The 14,636-nt window shown below is 40.8% G+C and overlaps 1 protein-coding gene across 3 annotated transcripts in view; it reads right to left on the minus strand.

The window, feature by feature from the left end:
* The window catches only part of FARSB (phenylalanyl-tRNA synthetase subunit beta), a 71,844-nt gene extending 62,508 nt beyond the window's left edge, over window positions 1–9,336 (minus strand). For 2 of the 3 annotated variants that reach the window (XM_007166748.2, XM_007166746.2), the window contains exon 1: window positions 1,129–1,173. In XM_007166748.2, the coding sequence (XP_007166810.2) occupies window positions 1,129–1,164 (36 nt within the window). In that variant the 5' untranslated portion in view covers window positions 1,165–1,173. Of the gene's footprint in view, window positions 1–1,128; window positions 1,174–2,707; window positions 2,985–4,504; window positions 4,562–9,281 lie in introns of those variants that run through there. The other variant, XM_057551209.1, reaches the window with a different exon arrangement.
* Between the last annotated feature and the right edge of the window lie 5,300 nt (window positions 9,337–14,636).

Genomic DNA, 14,636 nt, shown 5'->3' on the forward strand with positions numbered 1-14,636 from the left:
CTGGGACAAACAAGCCGCCATGTTGCAAGCAGTCCTGTGGAGAGGTCCAGGTGGGAGGCACTGAAATCTCTGACCAAAAATCAGCAAGGAACTGAAGTCCGCCAACAAGCACTTGAGTGAACTTGGAATTGGACTCTCCAGCCCCAGTTAGGCCTTGAGATGACTAGAGTCCTGACACTTTCACTACAACCAGGTGAGAGTCAGAACCACCCAGCTAAGCCACTTCCCAATCCTTGAGCCTCAGAAACATATAACAAATGACTGTTGTTTTAAGCTGCTAAATTTGGGGGTAATTAATTATGCAGTAATAGATAACTAAATGGTTACTTACCAAATTGTACAGAATCATTAAAATATACTGAATCCTCTACTGAGTCCTAATTATCATACAATTTGTTTTATTCCTTTCAGCTGTATTTCATGCACTTAGACGGACGAATCAACAATGAAATCATGATTAATGATTCCCTCTAACAAAATGACACACCTAAGTAACTACATCTTCAAGGTTCATGATATACATGGGTGGCTCTGGCCACATTGCCAGCAATTACACCAAGGCAGAACAGGGCCAGAATTGAAGAACAGTGAAAACAAACCAGTTAACAAAAAAACGAGTGGCAAGAGGAAAACATCTGAGCAGAAAGGCGATAAAAAAGGTAGACTAAGGAGACAAAACTGCCCCAGAGGAGCAAAATGAACAGAATAAAAGCAGCAAATAAGTGGTGAAAGGCAATGACTGATGAAACAATGGAATTTAGGACAGACAAAAAGAAAGCCCTAGAGGGACTGAAAAAAAAAGAGGGAATGGGGATAGAAAAGAGTGAATGAGACATTACCTGTAAACAAGAAAAAAAGAGGAAGACAGAAAGACAGAAAAGGGGGGAGGGGGCAAGAAACAATCCGGATCCACGCTGCTTGCAAACGAGATGCTTTGCCAAACATGTTTTTCCAACTTTGACCTCAACCTAATTTACATTTAAAAGATTTCAAGAAGGAACATGTGAAATATAAACTAATGATAAGTATTATTTCTGACCCATGTGAAGTACACCTCAATATCAATCTTCCTGACTGAAATTTTAATGAGTCAGTAGTCCACAGATATTTATGGATAATCAAGCTTACCTTATCTCTCTCAATATGGAAAAGGGGAGGAGGCATCTAGAGAATATATTAAAACATCAGATGACAGTAAACAGGTAATAAATCATCATTTCTTAAAACCTGACTTATTTCTTACTTTCCCAGATATGGATACACAGGTGGGAACTGATCATAGATGTACTGAACAAATTTTTGCTACACACCATCTTGTGTAATTCAGGTATATCATACACAATTAGTGAGAATATGGTTTAGAAGGATGGATAAGAAATATAAAAAAGCATAGTATGAAATAAAAAGTATAGGGAATTAGAGCCCTGTTTAGAGGACAAGAGTATTACCTCTATTTTCAGGGACTTAGGGCAGAACCCTAGGGAGAATAACACTTTAAGAACACAACTGACCCTTGAACAAGGCAGGGATCAGGGGTTCCCAGCCCTCCACCAAGTCCAGAATCTCTCTAACTTACAGTTGGCCCTCTTGGGTTCCGCATGGGAGGATTCAACAACCATGGATTATGTAGTACCTTAGTATTTACTGTTGAAAATAATTCCTTCTATAAATGGACCCACCCAGTTCAAACCTGGATTGTTCAAGGGTCAACTGCACATAGTATCCAAAAATGCACCTTAAGAAACATTTTAAAAAGCTAATTTTATTTTCACAGTAATATCTTACTGGAGGAAGCAGTATGTTAAACCGACTAGACCTTTGTTATATTGAGCCCTAACACCAAAAACAACTCTCACAAACCAATTATCACTGCTGTCACACAAGCTGATGATATGGGACATGGCAGATGTCACTTCAACCGCTACACGTATAGGGTAACTGATAATCGTACTTAATATTTCTCCCTTTTTTTTAATGGTAGTGTTTTTAAAACTGAAGAGATGAAGTGTAGCCTGAAGACTAAGCCCACCAAGTAAAGACTCCTTATCACTCTGGGCTCAGCCCACGTTACCACCCTATCTAGTGCTGTTCTTAGCACAATATCTTTTTTGTTTCCCTGCTAGCACTTAACATTATCCGAAATCATCTTATTAATATGCTGGTTTTATTATCTGCCTGCTTCATCAGAATGTGAACGTGGACCTTATGTGCCCTGTGCACCGCTGTGTTCCCAAAGCACTTAGAACAGTGCCTGGTGCATAACAGGCGCTCAGTAAACGTGAATAAAAGTAAAACTAGGAAAGAAGGCCGCCCTCCCCCCCCCCCCCCACACACACCCTGTTGCTCACAAATGGAGTTCCCACAGCGCTCCTATTATTGCACTTAATGAACTACACTCGGGAGGCAACCCGGAGCTTCATTCCTATTCTATTCCCTGGCATCAGACACGCAGCAGGCGCTCGATATCGCTGAATGAATGACACAGTGAGCCCAGCACGTGCGCGTGATGCAATGGCACCCGCGGAGACACCGGTTCGCAGAGGCTACATCGGCCCAGCAGTGCCGCCGAGGACTTTATGCCCTATCTAGAACTCGAACGCCCAAGGCCAGAACCTGCGGGGCAGCATGAACGTTGCCACGATGCCTCTTTGCAGGGGGTCCCAGACTCTGAGAGGCGCAGAGCCCAGGCTACGGGACGTGCACTCACTGTAAGTCCGGCCCAGGGCTCGGAAGAGCAAATCCCGCTTCAGGCTGACAGTCGGCATGGCGAGTCCGGCCCACTGCGCCTGCGCGGCGAGCTGGCCTGGGCGCGGCGAGCTGGCCCGGGCTTGGCGACCGAGGTGTGTAGGACCCGGCCCTTTTCGTGCGGTCTGTCTTGAATATCGCCAGTTTTCTTCCAAAAGCTCCGCCTCTCTTTTCTCAGCTGAAAGCAGGTAAATTGCCACCACTAACCTCAGTAAATCTAGCTTCGTTGGGTGAATAAACTATAGGGTGAAAAAGGAGACATAATCGGATAAAATGGGCTAGGATTTGATGGGCAATAAAATGAACAGCCCGCGAAAGCCCTCACGCCTCCAACACACTACGGACGGAGGACGCCAAGCTAGGGGGGCGGGGCGAGGGGCGCGTGCGTTAGGGGGCGGGACCTCGTGGTGGAGAATCCTCCTGGGAGGGGGTTAGAGTGTGAGTAGGCGGGGTCTGAGGCGGCCGGCATAGAAGGAAGTGCAAAACCAAGTAGTGGGAGCGAGAGAAACTGTTAGTAGATCTGCTTTTATCTCATTCCTTGATCTCCTACACCCTGCTATGTGTTACAGCTGTGCTTTTTTAAACCTTACAGCAGTCCTACTAGGGAGGCTTTCTTAGAAACGTCTTTTTAAAAGCGGAAACAGACTGACATTTACTCGTTCTGTACTGGCAGATGCTGGGCTCAATCCTCTGCCAGCCTTATCAGATCTCCTTCTAACAACCCTCAGTGTAATCGGCAGAATAACAACCCACAAATACATCAAGCCCTAATCCCCAGAACCTGTAAATGTTACCTTAAATGGAAACAGTATTTTCAGATTAAGTTAAAGATTTCCAGATGGAGCGACTCTTCTGGATTATCAAAATGGGCCACTAATATGTATAAAATGGATAACTAATAAGAACCTGCTGTATAAAAAAAATAAAATTCAAAAATTCAAAAAAATAAAAAATAAATAAAACTCAAAAATTAAAAAAATTAAAAATAAAATAAAACTACCAATTCAAAGAAAAAAAAGGGGGGGCCCTAAATGCAATCACATGTATCTTTGTAAGAGGAAGTTAGAGGGAGATTTGAGAAAAACAGAAGAGGGGAGGCAGTGTAACCACTGGAGCGGAGACTGAAGTGATGCAGCCACAAACCAAGGAATGCCAGCAACCACCGGAAACTGCAGAGGCAAGGAAGGATTCTCTCCTAGCCTTCTGGAGCAGCCCTGTAGTGTCTCTGGACACATTGACTTAAGCTCAGTGAAACTGATTTTGGACTTCTGACCCCCGGAGCTGTGAGAGAATAAATTTCTTTGTTTTAAGCCACCAAGTCTGTGGAAATGTTACAGCAGCCATGGGGAACTAATACACCAGGGTAGGTGCTACCATTATTCTCATTTTACAAATGGTAAAACTGAGGCCCACTCTGAGTCACCCAACTCAGAAGGCAGAGCTGACACAGTTCCACGAGGGAGCGTTGCCCTTATCCTCTCTATACTGTACAGTAAGGGCCCCAAGGCCATTCAGGTGAGGGGACATAAGCTGGGAGAGATTTAGGTCTCTCTGACTGCCATTCAAGCAGTTTTTTACTATATTAGCTTCCCTCTGTGGCTGCAGGCAATCCCTCCCCAGTGTGCAACATAATAGATTGGCAGAGGCCGCATCAATGGCAAATATCTCCAATGCCAAATAAAATTCTCTGCTCTCAGACTGGTACTCAGTGAAAAATGAATCAATAAATAATTGACTTCCTGATTTATTGCATGCTGACCTTCTCTCCTTTGGGCACCCCAAGATGTTCTGTGGCCTTTAACCTCAGTTTCCTTACCTGTAAAGTAGAGATGATAATAATGTACATCTTAGAGAATTATTGTAAGGATTAGAAATAATACTCATAAATGACAATCATAGTTCTTGTGTCTTAAGTCCTGGAAATTGGGCATTGTCATTATTGTAATCTTCCTAGTCAGTTTCTTGCTATTCTCAGACTACCCAGAGGCATTCTGTTCCCATCTCCCACATGCCACAACTCACCCATGCTGCTTTTTATCCTTGCACACGCACAGGTACCCTGTGCCTTCTCTATGACTAGCTAAACTGTTAGGATAATCTAATGGAAAAGGTAAAACTAGGCCACAAGTACTCATCACAAATGGCATTGGCTGACAGATAAGGAAGATATTTGGAAAATGTTGAAATAGTGTATCACAAAGTGTAGATATGTGCTTCTCTTGTCTAATTTTAGAGCCAGCCTGAGAGCAGAAATGAGAAGGCAGCATTTCCTAGAACCGAAAGACAGGCTGGCCAATAAACATGAAAAAAGCTCTCCACACATTAGAAATTAGGAAGATGAAAATTAAAACTATAATGAAATACATTTTTATACCCACCAGATTGGTAAAAATGTGAAAGTCTGACAAAACCAGATGTTGGCAAGAACGTGGGAGTATAAATTGATACAACCAATTTGGAAAATTATGGCCTTACGTACCTAGAAAGGCAGAGCATGTGTGTACCCTACTACCCAGCAATTAGGAACCCAGGAATATTCCCCAGAGAAACTCTTACCCATGTGCACTGGAAGACCAAATAAGAATGTTCCGTTACATTGTTCATGATAACAAAAAAGTGGAAACATCCCAATGTCTATCAATACTAAAACAGGTAAACAATTATAAATTCATACAGTGAAGCACCATACAGCTATGAGAATGAATGAACTACAGCTGCATGTATAAACTTGGACAAAAAAATACATAAACCACAAAAGCATATATACAGTATGGTGCGATTTATATAAAAATGAAAAACAGGATAACCTAAAGAGTATATTATTTAGGCATACATAAATAGATGGTGAAACTAAAGGAAAAGGAATGAGAAACACAAAATCTGAGACTAGTCAGTTCTGAGTGGGGTAGAAGGGACGAAGCCTAGGGAGTTGAGATACCCAGAGGGTTTCAAAAACATTGGTAGTGTTCTGCTTTATCTAGTATACCTTTAAGGAAGTTAAGATGAAGTTGAGAAACAAGAGATGAATGTGGCCCTCTTTTTGCGGGGTGAGGGAGACAAACGCTTGGTGGCCTATAGCTGAGTAGAAACACAATCGGAATACTTCACATTTGATTTTGTTTTAAGTTTTTTTTTTCAGAAGGGGCATTTTTAAGAGTTTTATTTAAATTAGAGTCTAATTTATGATTCTTTTTCTTTATAGATTCTGGGTTTTATGTTATGTTTTAATAGGTCTTTCACCACGCCAAGTTTTTTTTTTTTTTAAATCACATATACTTCTTAGAGGACTTGAATGGATTCTTTTTTTTCTCTCTCCATTTAAATCTCAGATCATTCTGAAATTTGTTTTGGTTTTGAGAGACAGTGAATTAACCAGCTTTATTTTGTTTTCAAACAGCTCTCCAGTGAGCCCAACAAAATTTATAAAATAAACTTCTTTTTCCCCAGAGATTTGAAATACCTTCTTTAGCACATATTAAATTTCCATATATATTTGGGTATATTGCTGAACTATCTATTCCATTGCTAGTACAAAACTATTTTAATTATTATAGCTTTATAATACATTTTAATATTTGAAAAGTGTTCAATGCTTTTTTTTCAAAAATTTCCTGACTATTCTCTCATGTTACTTTTTCTACATGAGCTGTGAATTCTGTCAAGTTCTGAAAAACATTCTTTTGATGTTTTACTAGGAATCAAATGTAATTTATAGGTTAATTTAGGAAGTTTTCTATCCAAGATCCGCAGCCTCCATACAAGTTTTTGAACATGTCAGGCAGTGGTCCACCTTAGAACCAGCAGTTTCCTCTGTTACAGTGTTTTTGCCCCCAGACTCCTGCAGGGCCAGCTTGCTCAGCTCCAACAAGTCTTCTCAGAAAGACCTATCCCTGACTATACTATTCATTATGGTTATTAGATACAAATGTCTCTCCCTGATAAAACATAAATTTCATAAAGCAGAGACTTTTGTGTACTAATATACGCCAAGAGCCTTAAACAGTGACTGGCACAGACCAGACCCTAGATAAATATTTGAAGTTTTCTTTTAATGATAGGAATATCATATATTTATATAATTAATAATATATTGTTATATATTATATATATTGTATTATCTTTTCTTTTTTAAAATAGATACTTCAATAGAAAAAAATGAGCAAAGAATAGTAACAAACAATTCAACCAATAGAAACAAAAAACAAAAAGTGAGGGCTTCCCCGGTGGTGCAGTGGTTAAGAATCTGCCTGCCAATACAGGGGACACAGGTTCGAGCCCTGGTCTGGGAAGATCCCACATGCAGCGGGGCAACTGGGCCCGTGAGCCACAACTACTGAGCCTGCGTGTCTGGAGCCTGTGCTGCGCAACAAAAGAGGCCGTGATAGTGAGAGGCCCGCGCACCGCAATGAAGAGTGTCCCCCGCTCGCCGCAACTAGAGAAAGCCCTCGCACAGAAACTAAGACCCAACACAGCCAAAAATAATAAATTAATTAATTTTTTAAAAAAAGAGTTCTATTGTAAAAATAGACCAATATTCCAAAAAAAACAAAAAACAAAAAGTGAGGAGGGGAGGAGAAATGCAAATTAAAACAACAGTGAAAGCAGGGATATTTTCTCCAAGGAGACTGGCAAAGATTAAAGAAATAAATGATCCGCCCTCGTGCTGGCAAAGATTTAGAAAGCTGCCACTCTTAGGCACACCTATCAGGAATATAAACAGTAGCTTGACAATAAGAATCAAACTTTTAGATATGTATACTCTTTGATCCTGAAATTCCACTCTTGGGATTATTCTAAGGAAGTAATCAAGGAAGTATTCTGTTTCTAATACAGAAAATTTGGAAGCAACCTAAATGTACAACAATGTGGGACTTGATTAAATAAATTCGGATACCTCCATACAATAGAATACCATGCAAACATTAAAAATGATACTACATTTTTTAACATGAAAAAACGTCTACAACATATTACATGAAAATGAGTTACTAAACAATATACTTAAAATGATTTTTTAAATGCATGTATGTATGTGAATGTGAAAAAAAGTAAAACGGCTAGTATGGTATACATCAAAGTGTTAAGTGGTTATCTTTGGATGGTGAGATCATTTTTGTCATTGTACCTTTTGTATTTTACAGAATTGTAATTAGCAGGATTATTTCTATTGTGAGGAAAAACCAATCGTGTTTGGTTCTTCTCCTTGCCTAATCAAACGTTGGTTGACAACCTCACTCTTTCATCACCACATAGGTTGTGTAGATCTGTGGGATCATGTTTGCTTTTGTCTGTAAAACATGTAACGTAACACAGAGAAAATTTCTGAAATGATTGGGCCACTTTCCTGTAATGCTTGTGGGTTAGGCAACAGTTGAGAAAGAGATGTTGTCAGATCTGAAATTCTTCCTACATAGATCCTGAAAATACAATGCTGTGTTTGATGACATCTCACACTAGAGCAGCAGATAGTGGCAGCCTGGTCCATCAACAGATGAATGCATAAAGAAGATGTGAGATACACACACACACACACACACACACACATACACACAATGGAATACTACTCAGCCATTAAAACAATGAAATTTTGCCATTTGCAACAACACAGATGAACTTGGAAGGTATTATGCTAAGTCAGACAAAGACTGTATATCACTTACATGTGGAATCTAAAAATTAAAATAAGTGGGTAGACCTTCAAGATGGCAGAGGAGTAAGATGTGTAGGTCACATTCCTCCCCACAAATACATCAGAAATACATCTACATGTGGAACAACTCCTACAGAACATGTACTGAACGCTGGCAGAAGACCTCAGACCTCCCAAAAGGCAAGAAACTCCCCACATACCTGGGGAGGGCAAAAGAAAAAAGAGAAAACAGAGACAAAAGAGTAGGGATAGGACCTGCACCAGTGGGAGGGAGCTGTGAAGGAGGAAAGGTTTCCACACACTAGGAAGGCCCTTCGCGGGCGGAGACTGCAGGCGGCGGAGGGGGGAAACTTCAGAGCCACGGAGGAGAGCACAGCGACAGGGGTGCGGAGGGCAAAGCGGAGAGATTCCCGCACGGAGGCTCGGTGCCGACCAGCACTCACCAGCCCGAGAGGCCTGTCTGCTCACCCGCCAGGGCGGGCGGGGCTGGGAGCTGAGGCTCAGGCTTTGGTCGGATCGCAGGGTGAGGACTGGGGTTGGTGGCGTGAACACAGCCTGAAGGAGCTAGTGTGCCACAGCTAACCGGGAGGGAGTCCGGGAAAAGGTCTGGACCTGCTGAAGAGGCAAGAGACCATTGTTTCATGGTGTGCGAGGATAGGGGATTCAGAGTGCCACCTAAATGAGCTCCAGAGACGGGCGCGAGCTGCGGCTATCAGCGTGGACCCCAGAGACGGGCATGGGACGCGAAGGCTGCTGCTGCTGCCAAGAAGCCTGTGTGCGAGCACAGCTCACTCTCCACACCGCCCCTCCCGGGAGCCGGTGCAGCCCGCCACTGCCAGAGTCCCGTGATCCAGGGACAACTTCCCCGGGAGAACACACAGCGTACCTCAGGCTGCTGCAATGTCACGCTGGCCTCTGCCGCCGCAGGCTCGCCCCGCATCCGTACCCCTCCCTCCCCCCGGCCTGGTGAGCCAGAGTCCCTGAAGCAGCTGCTCCTTTAACCCCGTCCTGTCTGAGTGAAGAATAGACGCCCTCAGCCGACCTACACGCAGAGGCGGGTCCAAATCCAAAGCTGAACCCAGGAGCTGTGTGAACAAAGAAGAGAAAGGGAAATCTCCCCCAGCAGCATCAGGAGCAGCAGATTAAAGCTCCACAATCAACCTGATGTACCCAGCATCTCTGGAATACCTGAATAGACAACAAAGCATCCCAGAATTGAGGGGGTGGACTTTGGGAGCAAAGATATATATATATTTTTCCTTTTTCTCTTTTTGTGAGTGTGTATGTGTATGCTTCTTTGTGTGATTTTGTCTGTATAGCTTTGCTTTTACCATTTGTCCTAGGGTCCTGTCTGTCCGTTTTTTGTTTTGTTTTTTTTTGGTTTTTGCTGTGGTTTTTTTTGTACAGATTTTAGTGCTTGTTATCATAGGCGGATTTGTTTGTTTTTTGGTTTGTTTGCTCTCTTCTTTCTTTCTTCTTTTTAAATTACTTTTCAATTTTTAAAATGTTTATTACTTATTTTTTATTTTAATAACTTTATTTTATATTATTTTATTTTATTTATTTTTTTTTCTCTCTTTTCTTCTGAGCCATGTGGCTGACAGGGTCTTGGTGCTCCAGTCGGGTGTCAGGCCTGTGCCTCTGAGGTGGGAGAACCCAGTTGAGGACATTGGTCCACCAGAGACCTCCCACTCCACGTAATATCAAACAGCGATAGCTCTCCCAGAGATTGCCATCTCAACACTAAGACCCAGCTCCACCCAATGACCAGCAAGCTACAGTGCTGGACACCCCATGCCAAACAACTAGGAAGACAGGAACACAACCCCACCCATTAGCAGAGAGCCTGCCTAAAATCATAATAAGGTCATAGACACCCCAAAACACATCACCAGACGCAGTCCTACCCACCAGAAACACAAGATCCAACCTCATCCACCAGAACACAGGCACCAGTCCCCTCCACCAGGAAGGCTACACAACCCACTGAACCAACCTTAGCCACTGTGGGCAGACACCAAAAACAACGGGAACTACCAACCTGCAGCCTGCGAAAAGGAGACCCCAAACACAGTAAGTTAAGCAAAATGAGAAGACACAGAAACACACAGAAGATGAAGGAGCAAGGTAAAAACCCACCAGACTAAACAAATGAAGAGGAAATAGGCAGTCTACCTGAAAAAGAATTCAGAATAATGATAGTAAAGATGATCCAAAATCTTGGAAATTGAATGCAGAAAATACAAGAAATGTTTAACAAGGACCTAGAAGAACTAAAGAGCAAACAAACAATGACGAACAACACAATAAATGGAATTAAAAATTCTCTAGAAGGAATCAATAGCAGAATAACTAAGGCAGAAGAACGGATAAGTGACCTGGAATATAAAATAGTGGAAATAACTACCGCACAGCAGAATAAAGAAAAAAGAATGAAAAGAATTGAGGACAGTCACAGAGACCTCTGGGACAACATTAAACACACCAACATTTGCATTATAAGGGTCCCAGAAGAAGAAGAGAAAGAAAGGAACTGAGAAAATATTTGAAGAGATTATAGTTGAAAACTTCCCTAATATGGGAAAGGAAAGAGTCAATCAAGTCCAGGAAGCACAGAGAGTCCCATACAGGATAAATCCAAGGAGAAACATGCCAAGACACATATTAACCAAACTATCAAAAATTAAATACAGGGCTTCCCTGGTGGCGCAGTGGTTGAGAATCTGCCTGCTAATGCAGGGGACACGGGTTCGAGCCCTGGCCTGGGAAGATCCCACATGCCGCAGAGCGGCTGGGCCCGTGAGCCACAACTGCTGAGCCTGCGCGTCTGGAGCCTGTGCTCCGCAACGAGAGAGGCCCGCGCATCGCGATGAAGAGTGGCCCCCGCTTGCCACAACTGGAGAAAGCCCTCGCACAGAAACGAAGACCCAACACAGCCAAAATCAATCAATCAATCAATCAAACATACGCATCTGATTCAAGATCCTCATTAAAAAAAAAAAAAAAAAAAAAAAAAAAAAAAAAAAAAAAATTAAATACAAAGAAAAAATATTAAAAGCAGCAAGGGAAAAGCAACAAATAACATACAAGGGGATCCCCATTACGTTAACAGCTGATCATTCAGTAGAAGCTCTGCAAGCCAGAAGGGAGTGTCAGGACATATTTAAAGTGATGAAAGGGAAAAACCTACAACCAAGATTACTCTACCCAGCAAGGATCTAATTCAGATTCGATGGAGAAATTAAAACCTTTACAGACAAGCAAAAGCTAAGAGAATTCAGCACCACCAAACCAGCTTTACAACAAATGCTAAAGGAACTTCTCTAGGCAGGAAACACAAGAGAAGGAAAAGACCTACAATAACAAACCCAAAACAATTAAGAAAATGGTAAGAGGAACATACCTATCAATAATTACCTTAAATGTAAATGGATTAAATGCTCCAACCAAAAGACATAGACTGACTGAATGGATACAAAAACAAGACCCATATATATGCTGTCTACAAGAGACCCACTTCAGACCTAGGGACACATACAGACTGAAAGTGAGGGGATGGAAAAAGATATTCCATGCAAATGGAAATCAAAAGAAAGCTGGAGTAGCAATTCTCATATTAGATAAAATAGACTTTAAAATAAAGACTATTACAAGAGACAAAGAGGACACTACATAAAGATCAAGAGATCAATCCAAGAAGAAGATATAACAATGGTAAATACTTATGCACCCAACATAGGAGCACCTCAATACATAAGGCAAATACTAACAGCCATAAAAGGGGAAATCGACAGTAACACAATCATAGTACGGGACTTAAACACCCCACTTTCACCAAGGGACAGGTGATCCAAAATGAAAATAAATAAGGAAACACAAACTTTAAATGATACATTAAGCAAGATGGACTTAATTTATATTTATAGGACATTCCATCCAAAAACAACAGAATATACTTTCTTCTCAAGTGCTCATGGAACATTCTCCAAGATAGATCATATCTTGGGTCACAAATCAACCCTTAGTAAATTTAAGAAAATTGAAATCATATCAAGTATCTTTTCCAACCACAACGCTATGAGACTAGATATCAATTACAGGAAAAATGTGTAAAAAATTCAAACACATGGAGGCTAAACAATACAATACTTAACCAAGAGATCACTGAAGAAATCAAAGAGGAAATCAAAAAATACCTAGAAACAAATGTCAATGAAAACACGACGAAACAAAACCTATGGGATGCAGCAAAAGCCATTCTAAGAGGGAAGTTTATAGCAATACAATCCTACCTCAAGAAACAAGAAACATCTCAAATAAACAACCTCACCTTACACCTAAAGCAATTAGAGAAAGAAGAACAAAAAACCCCAAAGTTAGCAGAAGGAAAAAAATCATAAAGATCAGATCAGAAACAAATGAGAAAGAAATGAAGGAAACAATAGCAAAGATCAATAAAACTAAAAGCTGGTTCTTTGAGAAGATAAACAAAATTGACAAACCATTAGCCAGACTCATCAAGAGAAAAAGGGAGAAGACTCAAATCAATAGAGTTAGAAATGAAAAAGGAGAAGTAACAACTGACACTGCAGAAATACAAAGGATCATGAGAGATTACTACAAGCAACTATATGCCAGTAAAATGGACAACCTGGAAGAAATGGACAAATACTTAGAAAAGCACAAACTTCCAAGACTGAACCAGGAAGAAATAGGAAATATAAACAGACCAATCACAAGCAATGAAATTGAGACTGTGATTAAACATCTTCCAACAAACAAAATCCCAGGACCAGATGGCTTCACAGGAGAATTCTATCAAACATTTAGAGAAGAGCTAACACCTATCCTTCTCAAACTCTTCCAAAATAGAGCAGAGGGAGGAACACTCCCAAACTCATTCTACGAGGCCACCATCACCCTGATACCAAAACCAGACAAAGTTGTCACAAAGAAAGAAAACTACAGGCCAATATCACTGATGAACATACATGCAAAAATCGTCAACAAAATAGTAGCAAACAGAATCCACCAGCACATTAAAAGGGTCATACACCATGATCAAGTGGGGTTTATCCCAGGAATGCAAGGATTCTTCAATATACGCAAATCAATCAATGTGATACACCATATTAACAAATTGAAGAAGAAAAACCATATGATCATCTCGATAGATGCAGAAAAAGCTTTCAACAAACTTCAGCACCCATTTATGTTAAAAACCCTCCAGAAAGTAGGCATAGAAGGAACATACCTCAACATAATAAAGGCCATGTGTGACAAACCCACAGCCAACACCATTCTCAATGGTGAAAAACTGAAACCATTTCCACTAAGATCAGGAACAAGACAAGGTTGCCCACTCTCACCACTAGTATTCAACATAGTTTTGGAAGTTTTAGCGACAGCAATCAGAGAAGAAAAAGAAATAAAAGGAATCCAAATCAGAAAAAAAGAAGTAAAGCTGTCATTGTTTTGCAGATGACATGATACTATACATAGAGAATCCTAAAGATGTTACTATAAAACTACTAGAGCTAATCAATGAATTTGGTAAAGTAGCGGGATACAAAATTAATGCACAGAAATCTCTTGCATTCCTATACACTAATGATGAAAAATCTGAAAGAGAAATTAAGGAAACACTCCCATTTACCACTGTAACAAAGAGAATAAAATACCTAGGAATAAACCTACCTAAGGAGACAAAAGACCTGTATGCAGAAAATGATAGGACACTGATGAAAGAAATTAAAGATGATACAAACAGATGGAGAGATATACCATGTTCTTGGATTGGAAGAATCAACATTGTGAAAATGATTATACTCCCCAAAGCAATCTACAGATTCAGTGCAGTCCCTATCAAACTACCAATGGCATTTTTCACAGAACTAGAACAAAAAATTTTCATAATTTGTATGGAAACACAAAAGACCCCGAATAGCCAAAGCAATCTTGAGAAAGAAAAACGGAGCTGGAAGAATCAGGCTCCCAGACTTCAGACTATAATACAAAGCTACAGTAATCCAGACAGTATGGTACAGGCGCAAAAACAGAAATACACATCAATGGAACAGGATGGAAATCCCAGAGATAAACCCACGCACATATGGTCACCTTATTTTTGATAAAGGAAGCAAGAATATACAATGGAGAAAAGACAGCCTCTTCAATAAGTGGTGCTGGGAAAACTGGACAGCTACATGGAAAAGAATGAAATTAGAACACTCCCTAACAC

The sequence above is a fragment of the Balaenoptera acutorostrata genome, chromosome 8, assembly GCF_949987535.1.
Source record: "Balaenoptera acutorostrata chromosome 8, mBalAcu1.1, whole genome shotgun sequence".
Taxonomy (NCBI): domain Eukaryota; kingdom Metazoa; phylum Chordata; class Mammalia; order Artiodactyla; family Balaenopteridae; genus Balaenoptera; species Balaenoptera acutorostrata.